At 35.5% G+C, this 25,383-nt stretch overlaps 5 protein-coding genes across 5 annotated transcripts; 3 read left to right on the forward strand and 2 right to left on the reverse strand.

The window, feature by feature from the left end:
• Positions 1-142: 142 nt before the first annotated feature.
• LOC106424742 (probable endo-1,3(4)-beta-glucanase ARB_01444) lies at positions 143-3,012 on the forward strand. Its single transcript, XM_048769140.1, has 2 exons — positions 143-2,084; positions 2,470-3,012. The coding sequence occupies exons 1-2, from the start codon at positions 282-284 to the stop codon at positions 2,935-2,937; spliced, it is 2,271 nt and encodes a 756-aa protein (XP_048625097.1). The 5' UTR covers positions 143-281; the 3' UTR covers positions 2,938-3,012.
• A 122-nt stretch (positions 3,013-3,134) lies between these two features.
• Positions 3,135-4,503, reverse strand: LOC111209574. Its single transcript, XM_022709549.2, has 2 exons — positions 4,487-4,503; positions 3,135-4,186 (listed from the first exon to the last, which is right to left on the reverse strand). Exons 1-2 carry the CDS (start codon positions 4,501-4,503, stop codon positions 4,012-4,014), a joined length of 192 nt encoding a protein of 63 aa, XP_022565270.1. The 3' UTR covers positions 3,135-4,011.
• Positions 4,504-4,744: 241 nt separating this feature from the next.
• Positions 4,745-6,015, forward strand: LOC106424649 (zinc finger protein CONSTANS-LIKE 1). The gene has a single exon (XM_013865410.3). It carries the CDS (start codon positions 4,855-4,857, stop codon positions 5,854-5,856), a length of 1,002 nt encoding a protein of 333 aa, XP_013720864.1. The 5' UTR covers positions 4,745-4,854; the 3' UTR covers positions 5,857-6,015.
• Positions 6,016-11,516: 5,501 nt separating this feature from the next.
• LOC106424669 (zinc finger protein CONSTANS) lies at positions 11,517-13,022 on the forward strand. The gene is made up of 2 exons (XM_013865423.3): positions 11,517-12,324; positions 12,499-13,022. Exons 1-2 carry the CDS (start codon positions 11,587-11,589, stop codon positions 12,859-12,861), a joined length of 1,101 nt encoding a protein of 366 aa, XP_013720877.1. The 5' UTR covers positions 11,517-11,586; the 3' UTR covers positions 12,862-13,022.
• A 4,018-nt stretch (positions 13,023-17,040) lies between these two features.
• On the reverse strand, positions 17,041-18,924 carry LOC125593106 (basic leucine zipper 43-like). The gene has a single exon (XM_048769142.1). The coding sequence runs from the start codon at positions 17,751-17,753 to the stop codon at positions 17,202-17,204; it is 552 nt and encodes a 183-aa protein (XP_048625099.1). The 5' UTR covers positions 17,754-18,924; the 3' UTR covers positions 17,041-17,201.
• Between the last annotated feature and the right edge of the window lie 6,459 nt (positions 18,925-25,383).

The raw sequence follows: 25,383 nt of genomic DNA on the forward strand, positions 1-25,383 counted from the left end.
AATACTGTAGTGAAATTCACATTCGTAATGTTCCACTTTGATTCATTTGGGTATTGCCTCGATATCTTGTTTAGGTTTAGCATCTAGCAAGTCTCCTGCACGCTCCCAACACCTTAGCTTGTAAACCATCCTTTTATTTTATTTTCATCTAAGCCAACTAATCTTATAAATTTTTAAAATATCCCATTATAAATTTCTTTCTAACCAAACACACCCCACGAGTCAAGACGTGTCAATTTACCAAATCCGCATTTATCTCTTTCTCCTCTTGACTAAGCAAGATGTTAAAGAAAGTGAGGCGAAAGGTCAAAGCCTTCGTCACCAAACCCTTTAAAAAGCCTAGCAGACCTTCAAGACCTCCATCATCACCAGAGCAACCACCACCACCACCTACTCATCCTCTTTCTCAACCACCATCTCCGCCGCCTCAAGAGATGTCTTCCTCGAGACAAAGGAACGCTCCGTTTCTCTTCCCGAGATCCGAATCATCCGTCTTACCCGACCCGTCTCGTTTCTTCAGCCACGATCTCCTCTCAACTCCTCTCCCCACAAACTCCTTCTTCCAAAACTTCACTCTCAAAAACGGCGACCAAGCCGAATACTTTCACCCTTACATCATCAAACCATCTCCTTCATCTCTCTCCATCTCGTACCCATCTCTTTCACACAACTCCGCCTTCATCTTCGAGGCTTTCAACGCCGACATCACCGTCTCCGGGTCAGACGGACCCGACCCGCATTCAAGAAAGACTCATCTGATCTCTTCCTTCAGCGATCTCGGCGTCACTCTCGATTTCCCTTCCCCTAATCTCAGATTCTTCCTCGTCAGAGGAAGCCCCTTCATCACCTGCTCTGTCTCCGGCACCTCCTCGATCACAATCTCAACGATCCACGCGGTTTTGTCCTTTTCCGGTAACAGCTCGTCCACCAAGTACACCGCCAAGCTCAACAACAACCAGACCTGGCTGATCTACGCCTCTTCCCCGGTTCACTTAAATCAAACCGGAGGCTCTTCGATTAACTGCGGTGCTGGATTTTCCGGTATTCTCCGGTTCGCCGTGCTACCTGATCCAAACCCGGATTTTGAATCAATCCTCGACCGGTTTAGCTGCTGTTACCCAGTCTCCGGCGACGCTGATCTCACAAAGCCGTTCACTTTGGAGTATAACTGGGAGAAGAGAGGCTACGGAGACCTCCTGATGCTCGCTCACCCTCTCCACCTCAAGCTTTTATCGACCCACGATTGCTCGATCGCCGTCCTAGAGAGCTTCCGTTACAGAAGCATCGACGGAGATCTTGTAGGCGTCGTCGGAGATTCGTGGGTTCTGAGACCCGACCCCGTTTCGGTGACGTGGCACTCCATCAAAGGAGTCGATGAAGATCGTCGCGAAGAGATCATCTCCGCTCTCGTCAAAGACGTAAACGCCTTGGACTCCTCCGCTCCGGTGACGAGCTCTTCCTACTTCTACGCGAAGCTGATCGCGAGAGCCGCGAGGTTGGCTCTGATCGCCGAAGAAGTCTGCTATTTGGATGTGATTCCGGCTATCAGGAAGTATCTGAAGAGCATGATCGAGCCGTGGCTAGACGGGACTTTCGAGCCGAACGGGTTCCTCTACGATCCCACGTGGGGAGGCGTGATCACGAAGCAAGGGTCGAGAGACTCGGGAGCCGATTTCGGGTTCGGGATTTACAACGACCACCATTACCATCTCGGCTACTTCCTCTACGCGATTGCTGTGATGGCCAAGATCGATCCTTTGTGGGGGAAGAGGTACGGGCCTCAGGCGTATGCTCTGATGGCGGACTTCATGACGTTGGGGAAGAAGAAGATGAAGAAAGGAGCGAGCTTTAATTCTAATTCGGTTTACCCGCGGTTGAGATGTTTTGATCTCTTCAAGCTTCATTCTTGGGCTGGGGGGTTGACGGAGTTCGCCGACGGGAGGAATCAGGAGAGCACGAGCGAGGCTGTTAACGCTTATTACTCCGCTGCTTTGTTGGGGCTGGCTTACGGCGATACGCATCTGGTGGCGGCGGCTTCGACGGTTTTGACGTTGGAGATTCACGCCGCGAGGATGTGGTGGCAGGTACCGGTTTTAATCTTAGATAAAATCGAATTGAACCGGATAAGTTGATTTTAACCGCTCAAACCGAGAATGTTTGATATGATAAGTTGATTAACCAAATGAATCCTATTCGGTTCAGTTTGGTAAGTTAATAGGTTTAGCTGGGTTATCTTTGGGTCGATTGGGTATAGTAAAACGTAAGTTTCGTTTGGATGTATTACCAAAACACAAACCAGTACGGTTCATGCCACATTCGGTTTAATTTTGGTTCTGGCTCTAGTTCGGATTGATTTGTAGACTTATGGTTTAATTGATAGAAATCCAAATTGAAATGGTTTAATTGGGTTTATCCTTGGTTCGATTTGGTTTTAAGTAAAACTTAAGTATCTCGTCTTGGTGGTGGCAGGTGAAAGAAGGCGACACTATTTACCCGGCAGACTTCACGGCGGAGAATCGTGTGGTTGGGGTATTATGGTCAACGAAGAGAGACAGTGGCTTATGGTTCGCGCCAAAGGAATGGAAAGAGTGTCGGCTTGGGATACAGTTATTACCGATACTCCCAGTGTCGGAGATTCTGTTCTCGGATGTGAAGTTCGTGAAGCAGCTCGTGAATTGGACCATGCCGGCGTTGTCGAGAGAAGGCGTCGGAGAAGGGTGGAAAGGGTTTGTGTATGCTTTGGAAAGTATTTATGACAAAGATGGAGCGATGGAGAAGGTTAGAGGATTAAATGGGCATGATGATGGGAACTCTCTGAGTAATCTGTTGTGGTGGATTCATAGTAGAGGTGGTGATGATGATGACGACGACGAAGGTGGGTACGGTGGTCATGGTGGTGGCGGGAAGTATTGTTCATTTGGTCATTATTGTAATTAGTTGCTGGCTTTTTGGTTTGTTAAATAAAGGGACACAATGTTTAATATATTGGGCTTAAGATTCTTAATCAGTCTATTACTTGTGTTGGGTTTCAAAATCTTAAACATTGTGGATCCACCAATTTTATTTGAACCCATGTCTAGGCCAGGGCATTCGTTTCGGTTTTGTCCAATCGGATGTTGATTTTTCGGATTTATCAAAATCACCTCCATTCTGATTATATGAAAGTTTGGTTCAAGACCGATTCAGGATAGAAAATTTTCAAAAACCGGTACAACATGATGTATTTTCAGGTTTGGGTCTCAATTCATTTTTTTGGTTTAAATCTACCATATTTGTATCTACTTTGTAATCAAAACATAAGTAAAATCGATTCTTCGGTTTAAAATACCTGATTTATATATATTTTGTAACCAAAATATAAATAAAATCGATTCAAAAATAAGAAACGAACATCAACCGTGATCATTCAAAATCAAACGAAAGGTAAACATAGTTATGGATAGAATGAAAACCGAATAAATGAAAGCATAAAACGAAAACTAAATTTTCATGAAATGAAAAATATTATTCAACAAAAACAAAACCAAAATCTTAAAACTTCAAGTTTTAACCGCCATTTTCAACCACCAACCTTCATGTAATAGATAATTATTTTAGATGTAATATATTTTGGATATATATTATGAATTGAGATCATGTTTGGTACAAGTTCTTCTTTGGAATTTTGAATGTTTCTGGTTTTATCGGATATCCATTTAGGTTCGGTTCAGATAATACTTATAACCCGAAATACGATAAAACAAGATCCATTCAGTATTAATGTTGGATCAGTTCAGATTCTTTTTTATCGGATAGGATTCGGTTCAGGTTGTGGGGTTAGGAATTTACTTCCCCAAATTTGAAATCTACTAAAGCTAAGATTGATAAGATCGAGTTATATTATATTCTCAAAAGGGTGACAAGAGATCAGCAGTGACAAAACTCATCCGTTTTGTCAAAGAATAATGATGGTGATCATATGCAAATTGGGTTTGTATAAACGTTACATACAAATAGGTGATGTTGATATCATTATTCCGTATACACGTTTGGACCGACCATTTGCTGCAACATGTGGTTCATGTTCTTCTTATCTTTAGGCTCTAATCGACTTGCCAGGTTCCAATTGGCTCCTCGGATCTCCACCGTTTGCCACATCCGCTTGACCGACTTGATATGCAAGCAAACAAAATCAGGACATTGCCATGTTATCGTTTACAACATCACTAAAGAAGACAACATCATACGACGATAACAAATTATTAAGAGACATCACTTTCTTAACAATGCTAAACACTTTCCTTTAATAGAAACACGGAAACTTTATTTTAAAACATTCCGAAAAGATGCCAGCTGCAATCACCTATGGAACCATGATCGTAATGCGACGCCTCTGGGAATCATGGACAGTTAAAACATAATTAAGTCAAGAATCAAGATAAAACAGTCAATGGCTGATGGCCAAAGCCCAAGTTTCCAGCTTTACCAAAATAGTAATATACAATACGATCCATCACGTGCCATAACCTACGCAACATGTTAATGGGTCATATAGGGAGAGAGTAGTAAACTCTTGGTGTAGCTTTCTTCTCCAGTGTTGATAAGATATAACATATAAGGAGACTAGTAGTTTTTTCAACTTTTTCCTCAGAGAGTTGATGATTCCAAAAGCCAATGTCAGCATCTGTGGACTGGACCCTATACACAGAAACACAGCCAGCCACAAGATAATCACACAACTTTTCAAGACCACTAACTTCTCGCCAAGTGTCAGCCCCTCCAAGATTCTATCCTTCCCTTTTGCCTTCTTAGTCCCTTGCCTCCATTTACAATCTTCCCTCACCAACAACAAACTAGTTCCATCTGAGTTAAAACATGTTGAAACAAGAGAGTAACTGGGCACAAACCTGTGACACATGCCGATCAGCCGCATGCACTGTCTACTGCCGAGCTGATTCTGCCTACTTATGCACAAACTGTGATGCTCAAGTTCATGCAGCCAATCGGCTCGCTTCCCGCCACGAACGTGTTAGAGTCTGTCAATCATGTGAGCGAGCCCCGGCTGCCTTCTTCTGCAAGGCAGATGCTGCTTCTCTATGCACAGCCTGTGATTCACAGATTCATTCCGCAAACCCACTTGCTAGACGCCACCAACGTGTTCCGATTCTGCCAATCTCTGGTTCCATGGTCACTAACCATTCGAGTGAGACGACAGAGACAGAGGACATAGTGGTGGTGGGACAAGAAGAAGAAGATGAAGCAGAAGCGGCTTCTTGGTTGTTGCATAGTTCAGTTAAAAACAGTGGTGACAACAACAACAACAACAACAACAGTGAGAATAGGTTCTCGGTTGGTGACGAGTATGTGGACCTTGTCGATTACAATAAGTATCAACAAGACTACAACGTACCTCAGAGGAGCTATGTGGCAGATGGGGTTGTTCCACTTCAAGTTGGAGTATTAAAGAGTCACATGCACCACGAGGAACACAACTTTCAGTTTGGTTTCACTAATGTCTCCTCAGAAGCTTCCCCAATTCATATGGTTAGTCTTGTGCCAGAGTCAACACTGAGTGAGACAACAGTATCACACCCAAGATCGCCCAAAGTGGCAACGGAGGAGCTACATGACGCTCCAGTTCAGATGCTGAGTCCAGTAGAGAGAAAGGCTAGGGTCATGAGGTATAGAGAGAAGAAGAAGACAAGGAAGTTTGAGAAGAGGATAAGGTATGCTTCAAGGAAAGAGTATGCAGAGAAAAGACCAAGGATCAAAGGCCGGTTTGCAAAGAGGAATGAAGTTGATGCAGAGGAGGCAGACAAAGCTTTCTCCTCAATGGTCATGTTTGACACAGGATATGGAATTGTTCCTTCATTCTGATAATACTCCTATGGTTCAACTAGATTCCATGCTTGTAAATGCATTACTGGAAGTTATGACCACTGTAATGCATATAGGTCTCTATTTTTGTCTAACTAGTACCAATTAATTAGATATATTTATATTTTGCTGTTGTATTTAAAACAGAATTTTCACACAGTTACTATCCTTCAATCTAAGTTCACACCGATATGTGCGTTACTTTAGCTAGATGTACCAAGAACAGTTAACAATGAACTCACCTTGCAAAAAGGTTCAGACAAGTAGTGATTGCTTTCTTGGTGACACTTCCACACCACTTTGATAAACAAGTAGAAGATAAATGATTCCACTTGTGTCTCCCTGAGAAAATAAGGTTTTACACAAATATGATTTTCCAAACAATTACATAGTTTAACTTTAGACATACAACTTGGAAAATTCAATTTTAAAAAAAAAAGACATCATAACATCACACATTGAATAGTCATTTCCTGTAACATACTTAGAAAAGTGGCAGTCAGATCGCAAACAACCAAGAACCCGGAGTGAACAAATGCTACTCTGTAAAATTACATCAAAAACATATTCTTGTTTCTGGTAAGCATTGGAGAGCATGGTTGTGTAACCAAACCCATGCATTCCCACCTGGCTCTCTCTGATAAACAAGAATCTAAACACCTTTAATTTGTCCCATCCAGTATATTAACACTCATAAGTAACAAGCAACCACTGGCAGAATATGTCAATGCCTATGTTTAGTTACATGCTCTAAATCTATTAGAATAAAGGGCTATAGTGTGTCACCTTTCCAAGGAATATAATAGCATTAAAGAATAAGGAAGCAAAGAAAAATAGAAGTGACACTGTAACTAAGCCTTCACTCTTTTTGCCCCACTGTAACTAAGCCCTCACCACTTTCCATGGGTTAAGCTGATGAATTCCTGCACCAACCAAAAGATTCGTTTTGGCCATCACTGAGTGAGTGTTGATATCCATATGAATTTAGCCACTAGATTGAGTGTAAAATATATATGTTCTCTTTGGACCACATAAATGAATCTCATTCACCCACTGAAACCAGAAGTGTGACAACCCGCTACCACTGCATTCAAAACCCATCAGAAAATCTAGTCTGTGATCTGGTTTGATCATGTAGGCTGTAGCACAAACTTATAAACCACTCAAGAAAATGGACGATATCTCTGGTTACATATGATATTAGCATATCATTATCAACAAGGAAGCTAGTAGAGAGTTGATCTAGATATCTTTCCAGGAAATTTAAAGATATGCAATAACAATTTTAGGCTAAATCCTAACGAGTGTAAAGAGCCAATTGAATGTTAACATTTAGTTTTCTCTAGATTTCTTTTCAGGAAAATGAAGATGCAATAACAATTAGTTTAAGTATACTAGCAAATGTAAGACCCACTTGAATGCTAATATTTAGTGATGGATTCGAAACACGTGAAAGTGCATAAAAGTGATTACCTTTTGCCAAAGGTCTCTGCACTTTTGCACTTTTCCTCAGATAGTTTTCTTACAGCCATATAAAGTGGAGAATCCTACATAGCTTACAATTGCAAGCTTTGTATGGTGGTCCCTGGACTCTAAGATTCTAGGTTCTCTTATCAGTCTTTTCAAGAAAAGAAGGTTTTCTATTTAAATCTGAAAGCTGAAAAAAAATAATGAAACAAATAAGTGACATAGTTTTTTCCCCTTAATATCTCTAAAACTGAGTCTAATTGGCATAAAATTGAATTTTCCTTCACATAATTCCAATGCAACTTCCATGTAAGGTGGAGCTCTACACTTGTGAATGAAGTTCCAAACCACAGATAGGCAAAGAGAAATAATAAGCAAAACTATATTTCTTGAACTACAAGTGATAAAGGGCCAATACACAACTCTCTTCATGAGCTAGAACCACTATAAAATCCCCACTTTTTCATATCATTAATGTAATGAACCTAGAATTCTTCTCCTTCATAAGATTTCTCCGTTACATTCATCAAAAAACCAGTAAATAACAAGAACATTTTGAGAGTTTAAAGTCGTCCCTTACTAGAAAAAAATAGTGTAAATAAATGAAAGAGGAAGAGATGCGAAAAGTGTATACTAGGACCAGCCTTTTTATACAAGCAAGCTCACTTTTCAGCTGTAGACTCATAGAGTTGAAGGAAGCCACATGAATTTGGCCACTAGGGTTTTCTAACCTTTGGACCACATAAATGAGTATCATTAGTACATCCACTGAACCCAAAAGTGTCCTCAAACTCTAGAGAGTATCATATTCATATACTGTAGCTTTCCACTTAGTAAACATTATTAACATATCACCAACAAGGCAGCTCAAAGCACTGGTGGTTACTAGTACAAAAGCAAACCCAAGATGATGGATATACCGTACACGAACTGTCATCAGATAGTTTGCAGCTGCTAACCAAGAAATAGTAAACAAAGGTGCTTTTAAATATGCATCTACTGATCCTATGGAGTAAACGAGAGCATAGCTCAAAACGCTACTTTTCTCTGTGATCCTATAAAGACAAGTCATGAAACTTCCCATCTCTGGCCTGAGACATAACAGTATAAAATTAAGCTAATATGGAAACATATATACAGCTGCAGAAAACAATATATTCATCATATCTTCTATATTATTAAAAGAGAAGTACCCATTTGAAAATGTTCTTACTTCGTTAATTAAACTCCTTTTTTTTTTGCTTGTCTTTTTTTAGTTGCATTTATTAAATATCATAAAACGAATAAAACTGTCTAATTTATTACTTGTCTTTTCAGTTACATTAATGAAATATGCTTAAATGAATTTAAACTTCATATTTTATTGTTTGTCTTTTTCAGTTACCTTAATGAAATATCCTTAAATAAATTTGGACATAAAGTCATTTAATCAACCAAAAAAACTCATGAGTTATCCTTACGTGCAATAATTTTAATAATTGAGATTTTTAAAAACGTGCATCATTAAAATGTTACCTAAAACATGCAGCACTAATATATAATATGCATCAATAAAACTAGAATTTGACTCACACAATTGTACGGATATTATTTTCAGTTGATTAAATTTAAAAATAATTATTTATTCAAAAAATATTTAAGAATGACTATGTTTTTAAAAATTATATGGTATTATTTGCTCATAACTCATTTGTCATTTGATAAATTGTTAGAAAATGTTTTTTAGCATAATATAACTCAGTTGTCATTTGCTAAATTTATGGTTTTTATTTATATTTTTTATTATTTAATTATAATATTTTCATTTTACATATGAAAGATAAATAAATTTTCTTTCAAACAATATTTTTGTAAATGTATTTTTAAAAAAATAATCAATTAAAATTGTTATTATCATTGAATATCATTATTTTTGACATAATTTGAGTTTTCGTTTACATCAAAACTTATCATATTTTAGGATAATTTTAATTTAAAATGTAATTTTCATATTTTTCAAACAAATTCTAAAAATATTTTTTAAATATTTTGTTATAATTGTTAAAAAAATATTGAGTTGCATTTCAAATAAAAAGGTAAAGATATTAAAAATATTCTAATTAAAATATATAAAATTTAATATAGTTTTAAGAAAATGGTCAAAATAAAAAAAATTACACATAAAATAATCATGATTTTTGTTAACTGGGCGGATCATTATTTATATGATATCGCACACGAAAGAAAAATTTTTGTTTTTAAAATTATCTAATTAACTCTATACTCATTTTTTTATATTTTTTATATGATATCACACATTCGTAAAAAAATAGATAGTTTAAGATGCAAAAAAAAATATTTACTTAATGAATATAATATGAACGAATATTACAAATACATCATTTAATAAAATAAATAATTAAAAACTGAAAATTCATATCCGCGCTGGCCCGCAGATCAGGGTCTAGTATATATTAAAACAGAAGTTATGACATTGATTCATGTATGATTTTTAAAAAAATGGATCTATTCCTAAATAGTTATGTTGCATTTAATCTCTAATCTTATCATTTAAATTTTGGACCTACCAGAAATTTTTATTGGGCTATCAATAATTGAATTTAAACTAGATTTATAGATAGTATAAATTAAATATATATAATTTAATATTGTAATATTATATCTCCATATGTTAAATATTTAAATATTTGCCGATGTTAGCTTTTAAAGTTATAAAGATTTTTTTTAAAATAACAAAAATCATATTATCTAACAATGATTAATTTTTACTACCTTAAACCAATGAAAAAAAAATTTAAACTATATAGTTTATTTTAAAAATTAAACAAAAACCAAATGTTTAATTTTTTAAAAACTTTCTAAATTTGTGAAATATTACAATATCTTTGAATATGACAATAAACCAATATTTTAATAATCTTTATATATATAGTTACGATTTTAATAATGAAATAATAATCCGAAAATATATATATAGAAGAAAATACAAATACATGTGAAAGTTTGAAACAATCTATTCAATGAAGAAAATATACCGTAAACTTATTATGCTTTAAAAATTGATAGACACATATATATTATAATATATACCAATTTAGAATTGAAAACAAAATAATTATATAAAATAAATGAAAACAAAAATCCGCGCGAGTCGAAATCTAGTTGTCAAATTGTTACGGAGACATTTGACACACCCATTAGTCATTATTTATTACCATGAAGGCCATGAAGGTGATTTAAGTTCAAAATTTCTACATTAAATATAAACATGTGATATACTAACACTAACCTTGCTCCTTTGGACTCCTAATTTCCCTACAACTTGTGGCCCAGGCAACAGTTGGTGATGCCTATGAGACATGAAACCTTACTCGGAGATATACCTGGACAGTTATCTATGTTGCACCGGGACGGATACGGGGACAGATACGGGTACGGAAGCGGGGACGGGAAACGGAAAAACTAAAAAATTATGGCTACGGGTACAACAAATATATATATGTTAAAAATATATATATGCTATCCATAATGGACAAAATAAGAAAAGATTACACCAAAATCTTAACATAAAAAATAATTCAATATATTATTTGAAATAATAATTATTAAAACAATAATTAAACCTTTTTTATAATCAAAATTTGGTTTATTTAATAAAAGTTCATAAACTTAGAAACAAGATTGAAAGTTAAAAATACAGTTAAAATTTTACTTACTTTTATTTTTTGGAAAAAGGTAAATGAATTAGCTTAAGATACAAATAATATTGAAGAAAATTCATTTCAAATATTCCATAAATGAACTACTACATCCCCGAAGTGTCCCCGTGCTTTTTCTATGGTGTTTCCGTCCCGGAAACGTTTCCGGTACGGGTACGGGTACGTGAACCAAACTGCCGTCCCGGTGCTTCATAGACAGTTATCACACGGTTCAAGAAGAATATTCAACTATGTAAACTTTTCCTGGAGCCACATAGATAGAGTACCTACCTAGCTTTACTATAAATAAATCCAAGTGAAAATAGTAAAAGGTGACGAATATAGTAACACCACATGGTGTTTTTATCCTCTTGAGCATCTCTCAGTGGCAAGTAGCTGAAAATCTATAATAAGAAATGTGTGAACAGTTCCCAAATTATAGCTCTTTGCCACGTGTAAGCAACTGAGGATTCGGATTCCCTCACAACAAGATAAAGCTTTATTAGCCCCTTCTCTCAGACGCAATCTCACCCACCACCAAACTAACTACATCAGTGAGCAAAATATGTTCAAACAAGAGAGTAACAACATTTGTAATAGAGAGAACAACAGAGGGGCACGAGCCTGTGACACATGCGGGTCAACCATCTGCACCGTGTACTGCCATGCTGACTCTGCCTACTTATGCAATAGCTGCGATGCTCAAGTCCACTCTGCCAATCGCGTTGCTTCCCGCCATAAACGTGTCCGGGTCTGCGAGTCATGTGAGCGTGCCCCTGCTGCTTTTATGTGTGAGGCAGATGATGTGTCTCTATGCACAGCCTGTGATTTAGAGGTTCACTCCGCAAACCCTCTTGCTAGACGCCATCAGCGAGTTCCAGTTGTGCCGATAATTGGAAACTCTTGCAGCTCCTTGGCCACCGCTAACCACACAACAGTGACCGAGCCAGAGAAGAGAGTGGTGTTAGTTCAAGAGGATGCCAAAGAGACGGCTTCATGGTTGTTCCCTAAAAACAGTGACTATCACAACAACAACAACAACCAGAACAATGAGTTGTTGTTTAGTGATGACTACCTAGACCTTGCTGATTACAACTCCAGTATGGACTACAAGTTCACCAGTCAATACAATCAACCTCGACATAAACAAGACTGCATCGTACCAGAGAAAAACTACAGTGGAGATAGAGTTGTTCCGCTCCAACTTGAAGAAACAAGAGGAAACTTGCGGAACAAGCAACAGAATATCACATATGGCTCCTCAGGAAGCCAATACAACAACAACGGTTCCATTAACCATAACGTAAGGCTTTTGAATATTTGCTTCTTTTTCATCATACACACAAATCACATATTAGCTACCAAGAATTAATCTGTAAGTACCAGACGTTTATAATAATTAAAAAAAAATTTGCATCTCTTTAGTCCTCTCTTACCAAGGGGATTGAGAATTGTCTTGGTTTTTTTCTGTAATTAGGCATACAATCCATCAATGGAAACTGACTTTGTGCCGGAGCAGACAGCACCTGACACAACAGTTTCACATCCAAAAACGCACAAAGGGAAGACAGCACAACTACCTGAACCTCTAATTCAGATTCTCAGTCCAATGGACAGAGAAGCTAGAGTCCTGAGATACAGAGAGAAGAAGAAGAGAAGAAAGTTTGAGAAGACAATAAGGTATGCTTCAAGGAAGGCATATGCAGAGAGAAGACCGAGGATAAATGGACGGTTTGCAAAGATGAGTGAAACCGAAGTAGAGGACCAAGAGTACAACACAATGCTAATGTACTGCGACACAGGATATGGCATTGTTCCTTCATTCTATGGCCAAAAATAAAGATTACTAGATTGCTAAGCTGTAAATAAATGTCCAGTTTAAGATTATGTAAGGTTTGGTGCAATTCCTGGTTTCAAGAATGATTACTTATGCTGCTATGTACAAGGGTGTGTAGTTTTGGTGCTAGCTATTGCTAATAGTAGTATACTTGTTCCTTTGCATTAGTTAAACACAAGCTGTCTACTCCACAATTAGTTAAACACAAGTCCATAAACCAACGTGAACAATGCTGATTGTGAATGATTTAATGCCTATGTGTATGTATGGGCCATCCGCATAAACATTAGAGATAATAAAGAGCAATATATGCTTGCTCACTTTACCAATGTATATGCTGATAAAAAGAATGACAAGTGGACAACAAAAAGATAATAAAGAGAAGTGACATTGTTACTAAATGATGCCCTTTTTGCCATCTGGAATATGCCATAGAGCTACGCGTCTACGGTTCATTTACAATTCCATGATTAAGCTGGTGAAGTCTTTCATGTACCAAACATTACGTACAATCGAAAGATTCGGCTCTACGCATGCATATATATGTTTTCAGCCAAAGGTCTACTAAGCTACGCATCACATGAATTGTTACTTGACATAGTCATATTCCTAGCGTCTAGTTATAGAACCAATCAATCACCATATTTGTTCTCTTCTTCGAGAACTTTAAGAAGATATAACAACCAAGTGAAAAAAAGTGCATAAAGTGAAAGAAAAGCTTGCTGCACTTTGCACTTTTTTAAAAATATCTAAAGATATTTCAGATCGTTTCTCACAGCCAGTGAGTCACAGCCATGGAAATTAAAAACCAGCTCCCAAACTTACAATCACAAGCTTTTTACATGGTCCCTTGACCCTCTTAGATTCTCACTCTTTTTGCTAGAACAAGAAAAAAAAATGCTAACATAGATAATTGATAGTGTACCTTTATCATAATCTTATCTTGATTTCCTCCACATAATCCAGGGGAAAATAACTTACGTGTACATGTAAGAGGAGTTCCTCAGTAACTATTCTGAGGAACATATAAGCCTAGATCTCAGTTACCATGGTAAACCTACTTTGTATTGTAGCACTTGTATCAGAAAATCAGTAAAATAGCAAAAAGATTCCAACAAGATGTCAAGAAATACGAAAAATACATCCTAGTATATCATCCAGCCTTTATGGACAAGTAACATATCCCAAAGATAAGTACCAGCAGTTTCAACTTTCAAGTAACTACTGGTTAGGAGACGAGTTACAGAAAAAAATTCCAATCTAATAAGTTTAACAACTCAAGTACGCCTACTGTAATTCTATTTACAATCGAGTTGTCCATGGAAAGATCATCAACTTGGCATATTTGTTGTGATGACTGATAGGGTTGAGAATTACCAGAAGCATTATTGTGACTTTGCGAGTGAGAGAAGCCTAACTTTAATGGGCCTACTAAGCCAATGTATATACGAAGCTCTTTAAAACCCATTAATAAAGCCGCAGATCATTTAAACAATGCATTGCCGGTGGGAGCACTCCTCGCCACCAGAGGAATCCATTCTGAGTTGACTTGCAAAAGGTGTGGAGAGCTGGAAACCATCACCCATCTCTTCTTTGATTGCCCTTTTGCGGTAGAAGTCTGGGCCAAAGCCCCCCTCGTAACACCTGTTGACAGAGTGTCTGAAGCTGAAACGTTTAGAGATTGGCTGTCAACAAATGTTTCGAAAGGTTCCCTCCCTCCTGCAGGAGTAACGGCCTCCCTGCTCACGACATGGCTCTTGTGGAATCTCTGGATTGCAAGAAATAAATTGATCTTTGAAAACAAATGTTTCCAAGTTGAAGATGTTATCTCCAAGGCGGTGACAGATGCAAGGGAATAGGAGGGGGCTAATGCCAAGAAAAGTAAGAAGAAGGGCAGAAAGCGCCATTAAGCAAACGTCTCCCCTCAGTCCCTTCTTGTTGGATCGATGGTGCTTGGCAGGAAACCTCAAAAGCAGGAGGAATGGGCTGGATCATCAAGACTGCAGCAGGGGAAGTGCTCTGCAGGGGCTCCTCAAATCGCTCACACGTGTGCTCTGCTTTGATGGCGGAAGCGTTGGCTTTGCGTGAAGCTCTAAAGAAGGCGCAAGAGTTAAATCTTCAAAGCCTCCAAGTGTTCTCGGACTCCCAGGTCCTTATTTCGATCCTTGATGCAGGGGTGGATTTGAATGAGATTGCAGGTGTCCTCCAGGATGTCAAAAGCCTTGCCACTCTCTTCTGTCCGTTGTCGGTTGTTTTTATTCCTCGTGTAGAAAACTCTCAGGCTGATACTCTAGCTAAATCAAGCCTTTCTAGATTGTTAAATGTTGTTTGAACTGGTTCGATTTGATTTAATGCAAGTGGTTTGACAAAAAAAAAAGCCGCGGATCATCAAGAAGTCCTAAAGTGGCAACATCAAACATGTTTTCAAACTTTGGTACATTTTGAGAGTTGCTGGCTCCTGATGGATCAGACAGTTATATCTTTAATTACTGGTTTCTTGTAGAGAGACCGGTTTGTCGATTTTGTCGGTTTCCTCGATCGATGGTAGATTGTTTTTTATTTATGTTTAATAAGTCAGTGGTCACTATTAGGCTATCATAGGTTTGGTGAAAATTGATATTTTCGAGACGGATCTTCAAAAATTGAATTCTTTTCGAGCCGGTATTGTGGATAAAAAATAACCAAGCAGTTTCAAGAGATCGTGCCATCTTTGAAGCCTCATTCGCAGTGCCGTGCGAAGGGTTTTAGGGACCTAAGGCAAGTTTTAAAAATAAACTTATATACAACTATAATGAAAATAAAAATAAACTTATATGCAATCCATGAGAAGCTGTCTACTAGAGAAAGGGTTAGAAGTTGGAACCAAAATGCTGATGTTTCTTGTGGGTTTTGTCAAGAACCTTTGGAGACAAGGAAGCATTTGTTTTTTGAGTGTCCATACTCTTTACAGATTTGGGAAACGCTTGCAAGAGGTGTGATGGGTGATCTATATACGATGGAATGGGAGAACATTCTCAAACTCACATCACAAGCTTCAAGCTGGAGCAAGCTTGCTCTCTTTATAACAAGACATGTGTTTCAATCAGCAGTCCACGCCATATGGAGAGAAAGAAACAGAAGAAGGCACGGAGAAGATCCAGCACCAAGCATGCTTCTAATTAAAAGAATTGACAAGGAGATGAGGAATAGATTCACTATAATTAGGCAGAAAGGAGATATGGAGTATGAAGGAGGAATGGCCTTATGGTTTAGTACAAGATAGAGTTTTTGGAGTTTTCATATTATTATAAAATTGTAGTAGTTAAAGTTTGGAGAAGATAGAAGAAACTCTAAAATAGGTAACACATGATGTAACAAAGTATTTTTCTTTTGAATTCAATTTAACATTCAATTAAAAAAAAAACTATAATGAAAATAATTTTTTTTATACGATATATCACATTCGCCAAAAACACAAATTTAACACTTACAAGAATAAGTTTATTATATAAATATGCTATATTATGTCATATAAGAAAAAAATACATGGATTAAGAAAGTGAGTTAATCGATTCTTGTGGAAATTGTTTTTTAGAAAATAAGTTCAACAACTAGATTAGAAATTATTTTAAATTTTGGGACCCTAAAAAAAGTAATATTATTTGGGAGCCTAAAGCAAATGTCTTTTTCAATACACTTTAGGAACCCCTGCTCATTCGTTCATGCTCGAGATGTTATCTTGTACCTGGCGCATTACACTCACTTGCAAAATAGAGTGGAAGCAATAAGGTACTACTCATTCAGATCCAATATTGGTTGTTGGAATATACATTGCTGAGGAAAATCAAGTGGACATGAGAATCGCAACTACTGTTACCAGAGAACACAAACCACAGTCATACGTAACCGGTTATAGCCACCCCTGTCTGTAACAACTACTCACTGAAGATGTTTTTCAGTAATGTTTAATGGCTCGAGAACTCGTGAAATTTAGTTTATTGATTAGTATTATCTCAATCTTTGGCGAATTATATCTATATGCTCTTTTGAGCTTATTATGTCATTTATTGGTAATTTTATTTTGGTTTATTTCTGTTTTTATAAAAAAAAAGTTGTATGAATTTTGCTTTTTTATGGCTTCATACTAAAAATGTTAAAAATACTTTGGTACGTAGTTAAACCGTAGAAAAATAGTGTTGGAAACGGTGCTAGACCTAAGTCTGGCCCAGAGAAAAGATACATAAAAATCCGCTTTTGCTTACGGCTCAAAAGATATATATGGGCCGTAATTTGACGGATACCAAACAAAGAAAACAGATATCGACTAGAGGCAGAATTTAAAAAGTTGGATCATAATAAACAACTCATGATGGCTGATGAGTTCCATCTGTAATAGAAGAGAAGTCATGATCCAAGGAAGCAGAAGAGTATCTGCCATTGATGCTTCTGCTTCCTCCTGCTCCTATAACCTTCTTCATGGATGTGATAACTTGATGAAGCGCCAAGTTTTTCTCTTTAAGACTCGAGTTCTCTTGAAGAACAAGATCATTGCTATTCGAGGCTTGGTTAAGCTTTTCTAAAAGCTGCTGGTTCTCGCTTCTAAGCCAAGCAACCTGCGAGAGAAGCTCATCTAAGTGTCTTTGCTTTCTCATTCTTGACCTTCTTGCTGATTCTCTGTTAGATACCATACGTCTTTGCTTTCTCTCGTTGATGACGAATATATCTTCAGTTGCTTCATCTGACGTGGTAGAGTTGTTGCTTGCAGGAGATTGTAGATTAAGTTCTTGAAATTGAGGGTATGGGAAAATATTGAGATTGTTGTTGGAAGGGTTTAAGTTGTTGTAGTAATGGTTTAAGTGGAAGTAGTCTTGCTGTTGCATGTTGTTAAGACTTGAGCTATCATAATTTGGCTGCATGGTCAATTTCTCTCTCTAGAGCTCAAAGAGGGTGAGATAATGGTGGAGGTTGGATGACAAGGGGGTGTTTATACAGCTGAGAAAGCCATAAAAGTGGACCAAACTTTTTTGCAAATTGGTGGCTTTATATATGTCTTCTATATGACCCATTGGCATGTTTTTGTTTTCCTTAAAATTATTGAGAAGCTAGTTAGTTATCTTTCAAAAGAAAATATAATAGGTCGCCATATAAATCTACAAATACTTTTTTATTTTTTGATTGTTTAAAATGACTAATTTGGTTGTCCCTTTGGGATATTGTATCGGTTGATGGCTCGATGGATGAGACTGATACTAGAGAAAGTATTCCTTATACTGATACAAACATAACCATTACACGCATGCATTCAGGGTGTCATAATTTATCAACACACATAAGCATAACTTTGGATGTGTTTATGATACAAGGATGTGGATGTGGTACATCGATCATGCTAGGATTAGTTATTTAGTTTAACAACCAAATGGCAAGTTGTTTCCGGTGCATGTAAGTATATGAGAGAGTACCATGGCCATCTAGTGGATCATGATTTTCATCCATGATTGACATTTGAAGACTGGGGTATAATATGTATATTGTGGATAAATCAAGTTCTGGATCAGTGTTATGTGCTTACATCAGAGAGAGAAAATGTAGTTTCTAGTTGTGGGGTTTCAAAATTATTTAAGTTTAGAATCAGTTAATGCTTTTGTTAGCCAACATATAAAGTAGTGATGATAAGTCAATTTATAAAGCTTATAATATTTATTTGGTTCTAATATCTTCATAACTCACCAATTGCTCTTCTATTTCTATAGAAAAATAAGAAGATAATCTCTTGGACCTTTGAGATTTGCTTCTCTTCTCTGATTAACATCATTATAACATCATTATTATGGTTTATGCGTAGACTTTTTGAGGTCCTAGATAAAATATAAAAAACTTGGGGTGTTTTCTATTATAAATATCACACAGAAAGTAAAATCTAAATTATCAAATTAAAGACTGGAAGTGGATAGTTTAACCTTCTTTTGGAAATATAATAATTATTTAATTAGAATATTACCACCAAATTATTTTAAAAAATCCCTCTTTTTATCCATGTATATATTTATGTTCTAAACTGTCGTTTGGGCTCTAGACACAACCATGCCATACTCAAACACAACCATGCCACACTGAAATTCCAACCATACAATTACACTAGACATGTAAATCCCACATATACTAATTAATAACCCCTTTATTGCGCATTACCAAATCATTTCAAATCTTCTAGAGTGTCTTTTTCGATGATTCCGAACAAAAACATACATTATAATCTCTGAGACTAGCTAGTAGTATTGACCAAGTATTCTTGACATCTAAAACATTCACAGTGATTGAACCTGAATGAGTCGTAATCGAACACTGATCTTTTAGTTCACATAATGAATCATTGGTCCACCATATACAATTGAATTTTCTTTTCAAATGTTACGTACTTAAATCAAGTTACTTAGAGAACATCGTGTTGATACAAGAAATCTAACTCTTATATTATTATATATAGATTCCCAAAGACCTTTATTAACAAAAACAAAACCACACAAAAACGATCCTTATAGTTGCACTAGGAAAGCAAGATGTGTTAGGCAGGGTTGGCTTGTCGTTTTATAAAGGCTAGGGCAAAGGCTATATAACCTAATATATTTAGGAGCTGATGACTCAACAACCACTCAAAACCACACACTTGCAAAATAATTACAATTTAAGAGCAATATTTTTTGCTTAATTTAACGAACTAAGTTAAGTTAATTAGATATATGTTAATGTTATCCCTTCGCTGGTTAAAAAAATATGAAGATCGACTAATGCCGAACGCATATTGGATCGTTTGGTTGTAGAACTATTTGACTTTGTATCATGTAACGTCATCAAAATTCAGGATATCGTTTGGTTTTGTCCTATAGTTTCCTGACTTAGGCTCGTTGACAATATACGCAATACATAAGCTTCAGGTAAACTTTTTAGATAGTCGGATAATTGATCAAACGTTTCTCTAAATATCAAATAACTTAGGCATGCATGGGTTTATTATAGTCCATTTGTAAAACGACAGTGTTAACAAAAATATTTGCAAATTGATATTGGACGTCTTTAGACTTTTTGGGTGTTGACAGAAAGTTACATGATTGGAGTAATAAGGCTTTTTCGTTAAAGTTGTTTTTCTCAGAAGTTGATTTCAGGTTTTACTGTTTTAGTGAGGACATACATTGCTACTTGAGGAAACCACATTTTCGAGAGAGACCCCCTAGTTTCTACTGAACTAGTTCTTGGATTTTAGATCAAATATACATTTGAGAATAACAAGCTCTGATGTTATAGATTTTCATCTTAAACCGACTGATAATATTGAATGAAAAAGTTTATAACCATTAGTACTCCTTTTTAATGTGTAATTCACATCACCTTAAACTTTGTTGACTGACTTAAACCCTCAAGTTGCATAATTTGAGTGTGTACTGTGTTGGTCAAACGAAAGGCAAATACACACCATCAAGTCATATCATTCAGACAAAGTCTATTTCTTCTTTATTTCTGTCTCATGTCCTTTTGCTCGGTTTGTTCTTCTTCCACAGCCTCAAGTTTTTTTTTTCTGTTATTTCTTTTCTTTTTACCTTCCTTTCTAATTTGCTTTTTTTCTTCTTAGTGTTTACTTTATCTAATATTATTTTGATATTTGTTTTTATTGGATCATGAACTATATATAAAGTATTTTTAATGTTTCATTGTTTTGGTCCCATCAGTAACACTACCACCGATACTGGCCTACCTTATTTTCAATTCTTTAAAAAGAAATCTCTTAGATCTTCCATCTTATAAATAAAAATGCAAACTGAAACCTAATGTAATTAGTAATTAAAATGATAATTGTGGTACCTATATATCCTCTTCTAGCCAAACTATCTACATTTGTTCCAACAAAACAAGAAGAATCTAAAAAATTTGAATTTTTACTCGTTTTCTTGCCATATGAGAATTTGAATTTCCAATGATTTTCTTCTTTTAGAAATTACCGGTATATTATTTTATTATTTTATCGATACACTATTTTTAATGAAAAATGAGTGATGTCACGAGGGTCCAACTGATTGGTGGATTAAGGATAAGCCAATCACCAAAGGCAAAATTTATTATATCATCACACCTTTTACGATAATTTTTACAACTCCATTTCTCTTATTTTTGTGAGAACTTTATAATTATAGACCCAATTTATAGTTTTGTATTTTCTTCGTTCGTGCCCTCAAATTCGCCAAATTGAGATAACACACAAACGTATGTTAATAAATAGAAATGCCTAACTTGTTATAAAGCTGTGCGTTCATTTGCGTATAAGTGAGCTCCTGTTTATAAAACTACTATCTTAACAACAGAACTAAAAATTATAAAACTACTATCTTAACAACAGAACTAAAAAAAAACAGAACTACACAAAATCGTTTTAAAAAAAAAAGAGAAATACACAAAATCAAAAAAAAATTCTTACCTTTTAGTTAATAATTTATACTATTAATCACGGATACGTAATCCATTTTCCTTCTAGTTGAATAGTAATAGAATGATACGAATAAAGGCCAAAATCATGAGTGAGGTTCTTCTAATTAAATTTTATTAAGGTCTTGCTCCACTATCACTGCCAATTTAGATCATTATCGTCAGTCGTAATCATGGGAATTATGTTTTTTATTAATATACCATGTCTAGCAAAAGGTTTATAATTCTCATAAGACCTACTTGTCATTGCCTAATTATTTCCCTGGTTTATTTTAGGTTTAAATTTTTTTTCCATTTTTAAAATTAGTTTTATGCTTGGTATCCAAGTATGATCAAGTGCATGCATACATGATACATGCAGCTCACATGCCCATAATACATGCATGCACAATGCATTTGTCTCTATAGATATTGGTTAATAATTTGTACTTGATGTTACATTGCGGTACTAATCAGTCTGGATTTGATTCAAAGTTGTGTTTAAAATACAAGTCCACCATTTAGTTTTAAATATTAAAATATATATTGCCTGATATTAATTACTCTGAATTTGAACATTGGTCTGCAAATGGTTCATGTCCCTCAAGGAGAAGAGGAAGAAAATCCAAAGAGACAAGAAGACAAAGTGGGAGAACTTCGAAAACTTGAGCTCAAATTTCAATCCCAAAATGATTGAGGTAATAGTTATCAAATGAAACATTTTCAATGGTGTAATTAATATTTCCGATGTGATGTCATTCACCCACCCCAACTACAAATTCGTTTTATATTCATGGTTTTTCTTGCAACTGTTTCTATGCACTTCTTCAATCATTTTAATCGAAAACAGATCGACACAAATAAAGTTTAAAATCACCTGTAAATCAACTACTAAAATAACAAGTCTCTTAAAGATACACTTTCAAGATACACTTTCTTTGCGTATTCAATATATAAGTGAGTGTTTTCTAATAAAATATTTATTTCGTTTCATTTTAATTGTAGTTTTAAATTTTTACACACAAAATAAAAAATATTTAATTTTGTATATTTTTTAAATTAAAAACATTACTACCCATACATCTAATCATATTTCAACCAACAGAATAATAAACTAAAGAATATTGTTAATAAATTTTGTATAAAATTCTAAAACGATATTTATTTTGTAACGAAAATTTAACGATAATTAAACTGACACAAAACTGCTTATGATTAATACATAAAATGAACATGCTTCTAAGAAGAAAATTGAATAGTTTGCTGTGGTTGTTTTCACATCGGACTCTGGTAACTCAAACTTCGAGATGTCATTATGTCTAGTTCAGGTGCTGGTATATATATATATATATATATATATATAAATTCTTCTCGTTTTGTTTTACTTAGTTTTCATTTTGAGCAATACATTTCATATTTAAGTATAGAGGAGCTTATAATATTTTTTAAAAAATTTATAAAAAATTTATACGTGGATTATGTTACATGGAATGAGAAAAGGCCATAATTGTTGAATGTGAAGATAGCAAATAATGTTGAGCCAATTGGGTATCCAAGAGCCAGAAAGAAGATTGTCCATGATAAAATAATTGAAAAAACCGACACTCGATGTTTTGAAGTTTGGCTCTTTAGATATGTAGAGTCACTCACTACACAGAAAGGAGCCGGCCACTCCCATGTGAAAATGACTAATTAACTTTTCTTTATTTTTACAATCTTATTCCTAATGGGATTCGGTTCATTTACTATATATTGAAGTAGTTAACTTAACTGAATGTTCCCAAAAGAAAAAAATAGCTAACTGAAAGAAACATGGAAATATTGAATAGACAACTAAAAGTTTAGAAAATAGCTAGCAAAATAACATCCAAAATATCCAAAAATATGAAGAACTATCAAAACTTATTTGAAATATCCGAGCATAAATATTTAATCTTTATTGTGTGACATGAAACATGCGGATCATCGTTATAAGTTTTGATTATTGGAAGTTTAGTGTGATTTTTAGATGTCAGTTTCAAATGCATGCATTGCTCGCACTCGAATTTAACCGCGGTTAGAGCCGTCAAATTTTCAAAACTGACAAAAAAAAAAAACTTGTGCAATATAAAGATAACATGATTGATATTCAACGTAGATTTCGTAGCTACTATACCAATGAATCAATCCAGATGACGGCCTATAAAATTCAGGGATTTAATAGTGGGCTCCAAGCCCGCATGTTGAATTAGATACAGTCCATGTAAGACTATATTAAACCGACATAATCAATTAATCATCATAAGCTGGTCACAGAGTCACATGACTCGTCCGTATTGGACCAGACCTCTGGGATTACCGCAAGTCGCAACATCTCTAACAAAACCAAACCACCTCTGACGTGCCGACCTGTATTTCGCATCGTCTAAAAGCAAAGATAAACACAGATGGTAAAAGTAAAACACGTGAATATTCTTCATTTTCTACACATATTTTTACAATAGAATCTTCGATTGGAACAGGTATAAATTAATCTTGATTGATCCCAATATATAAAAGAGATCTATATATATAAAAATATGTTCGCCTCACTCCTGCTTTGCCACGTCATAAAGTCGGTTTCTGACAAGCCGACTCGTGTCCGGTTTGGGATGATACTCACCGTTTCACTCAATCGCAATTATTAATGGGCTTTTCTCTTTTTGTTAATAAATATTTTAGATCGGTGTTTTGAGCTTAACATAATTGGGATTCTGGGCTGTAAAGTAACACATGAGGGGGTCCCACATGAGACGGCTTCTTCTCCAAAAATAATGTCGACGAACGAAAGACAGATCTGCTGCGTTTTAACAACTCCGGTTCAAACCTACGGCCAATGAAGATTTGCTGCACCGGCCACGCTGAATTCCGATCAAGGTCAGTTGGAAAGCGTCGTATTTGGCTGTTCGATTCCACTTCTTCTACCCTTGATTGAATTTTGGAACCGTTACAGAAGTCGGTTGGATTCATGCATCCTCATTGACTATCACATTAAATCATTCAATGAACCCCCTCATTAAAACATTTTAACTCAAATATAACTAATCTTAACATAAATAATCCTTCGACATCCTAAAATTCTCAAAACCCATAAACATTATTATATACTTCTCTTAACAAAATGTTACAAAACATACATACAAAGGGAATATACAATTACATCACAAAAAAAAACATGAATTACTTTAGGAATGACTTCAAGTTTTGAGTCATATTCGCAAAAAAAACTCTTAAATAAGTTAGTTTAATTAAGAATATTATAAAACAAAACATTTGAATTAAAATAAATATTAAAAATATAATGTTATTTATCAGAGAATAGTGAAATGTACTATCATTATAATTCAAAACAAAAAATAATTATAATGATCTCATAAGTCTTTCATTATTTTTTCGTGTATAATATTTTTTAATCTATCATAATTTTAAATTACTTCATAAATTATTATAAAATCACTTTTATTATAACTTCCCGCCCGTAGGGCGGACCGGTCCTAGTTCCAATAAATAAAAAGGACTGAGAGAGTGTTTTCAGCCTATCCACTTCAGACTAAAAATCAACCAATCACGAAGCTTTATAGTTCCACGTCACATCTATATTTTGTCGACAAAGAATATAACCGGGCCAGTAAATTTGGGCTGAACAAAATTGAAAGTAGCCTTCTATGGAATAGCCCATCTCTTTTTCTAAGCAGAATGTTCGTACCGCTCTTGCTCTTGCTCTTGCTCCTATCTTCATTAGAATATCTTTCCACCTCCCTTTGTTTCTTTCTCCTCTTATATAACCCTCTCTTATATAAACCCCTTGAGATAAAACAGGTCCGTTAACTATTGTTAATCCGAGCCGAGTTATCTAAAATACGAACCCTCGACTCGAGATTCATACACACCACGACGATGTGTTGTTCTCTACCTCTGAAAGTCAGGTATTATTTTATTATTTATACTTTAGCACTCAATCTCTTTGTTTCCGAATTACCATGGAATGTACCCTGATTAGATTTATCCAATTGTACAATTTTTCGTTTCATTGAATCAGAGTCGAGAAAGTATAAAGTAAGATGAGCAGAATAA

The sequence above is a fragment of the Brassica napus genome, chromosome C9 (assembly GCF_020379485.1).
Source record: "Brassica napus cultivar Da-Ae chromosome C9, Da-Ae, whole genome shotgun sequence".
Lineage (NCBI taxonomy): Eukaryota > Viridiplantae > Streptophyta > Magnoliopsida > Brassicales > Brassicaceae > Brassica > Brassica napus.

Excerpts from the sequence above, each read along its gene's own strand:
- LOC125593106 (XM_048769142.1), bottom strand. The coding sequence starts at position 17,753 with ATGCAGCCAAATTATGATAGCTCAAGTCTTAACAACATGCAACAGCAA.
- LOC106424742 (XM_048769140.1), top strand. The coding sequence starts at position 282 with ATGTTAAAGAAAGTGAGGCGAAAGGTCAAAGCCTTCGTCACCAAACCC. Across the intron at positions 2,085-2,469 it reads CCGCGAGGATGTGGTGGCAG|GTGAAAGAAGGCGACACTAT; the intron begins GTACCGGTTTTA and ends TGGTGGTGGCAG.
- LOC106424669 (XM_013865423.3), top strand. The coding sequence starts at position 11,587 with ATGTTCAAACAAGAGAGTAACAACATTTGTAATAGAGAGAACAACAGA. Across the intron at positions 12,325-12,498 it reads ACGGTTCCATTAACCATAAC|GCATACAATCCATCAATGGA; the intron begins GTAAGGCTTTTG and ends TTCTGTAATTAG.
- LOC106424649 (XM_013865410.3), top strand. The coding sequence starts at position 4,855 with ATGTTGAAACAAGAGAGTAACTGGGCACAAACCTGTGACACATGCCGA.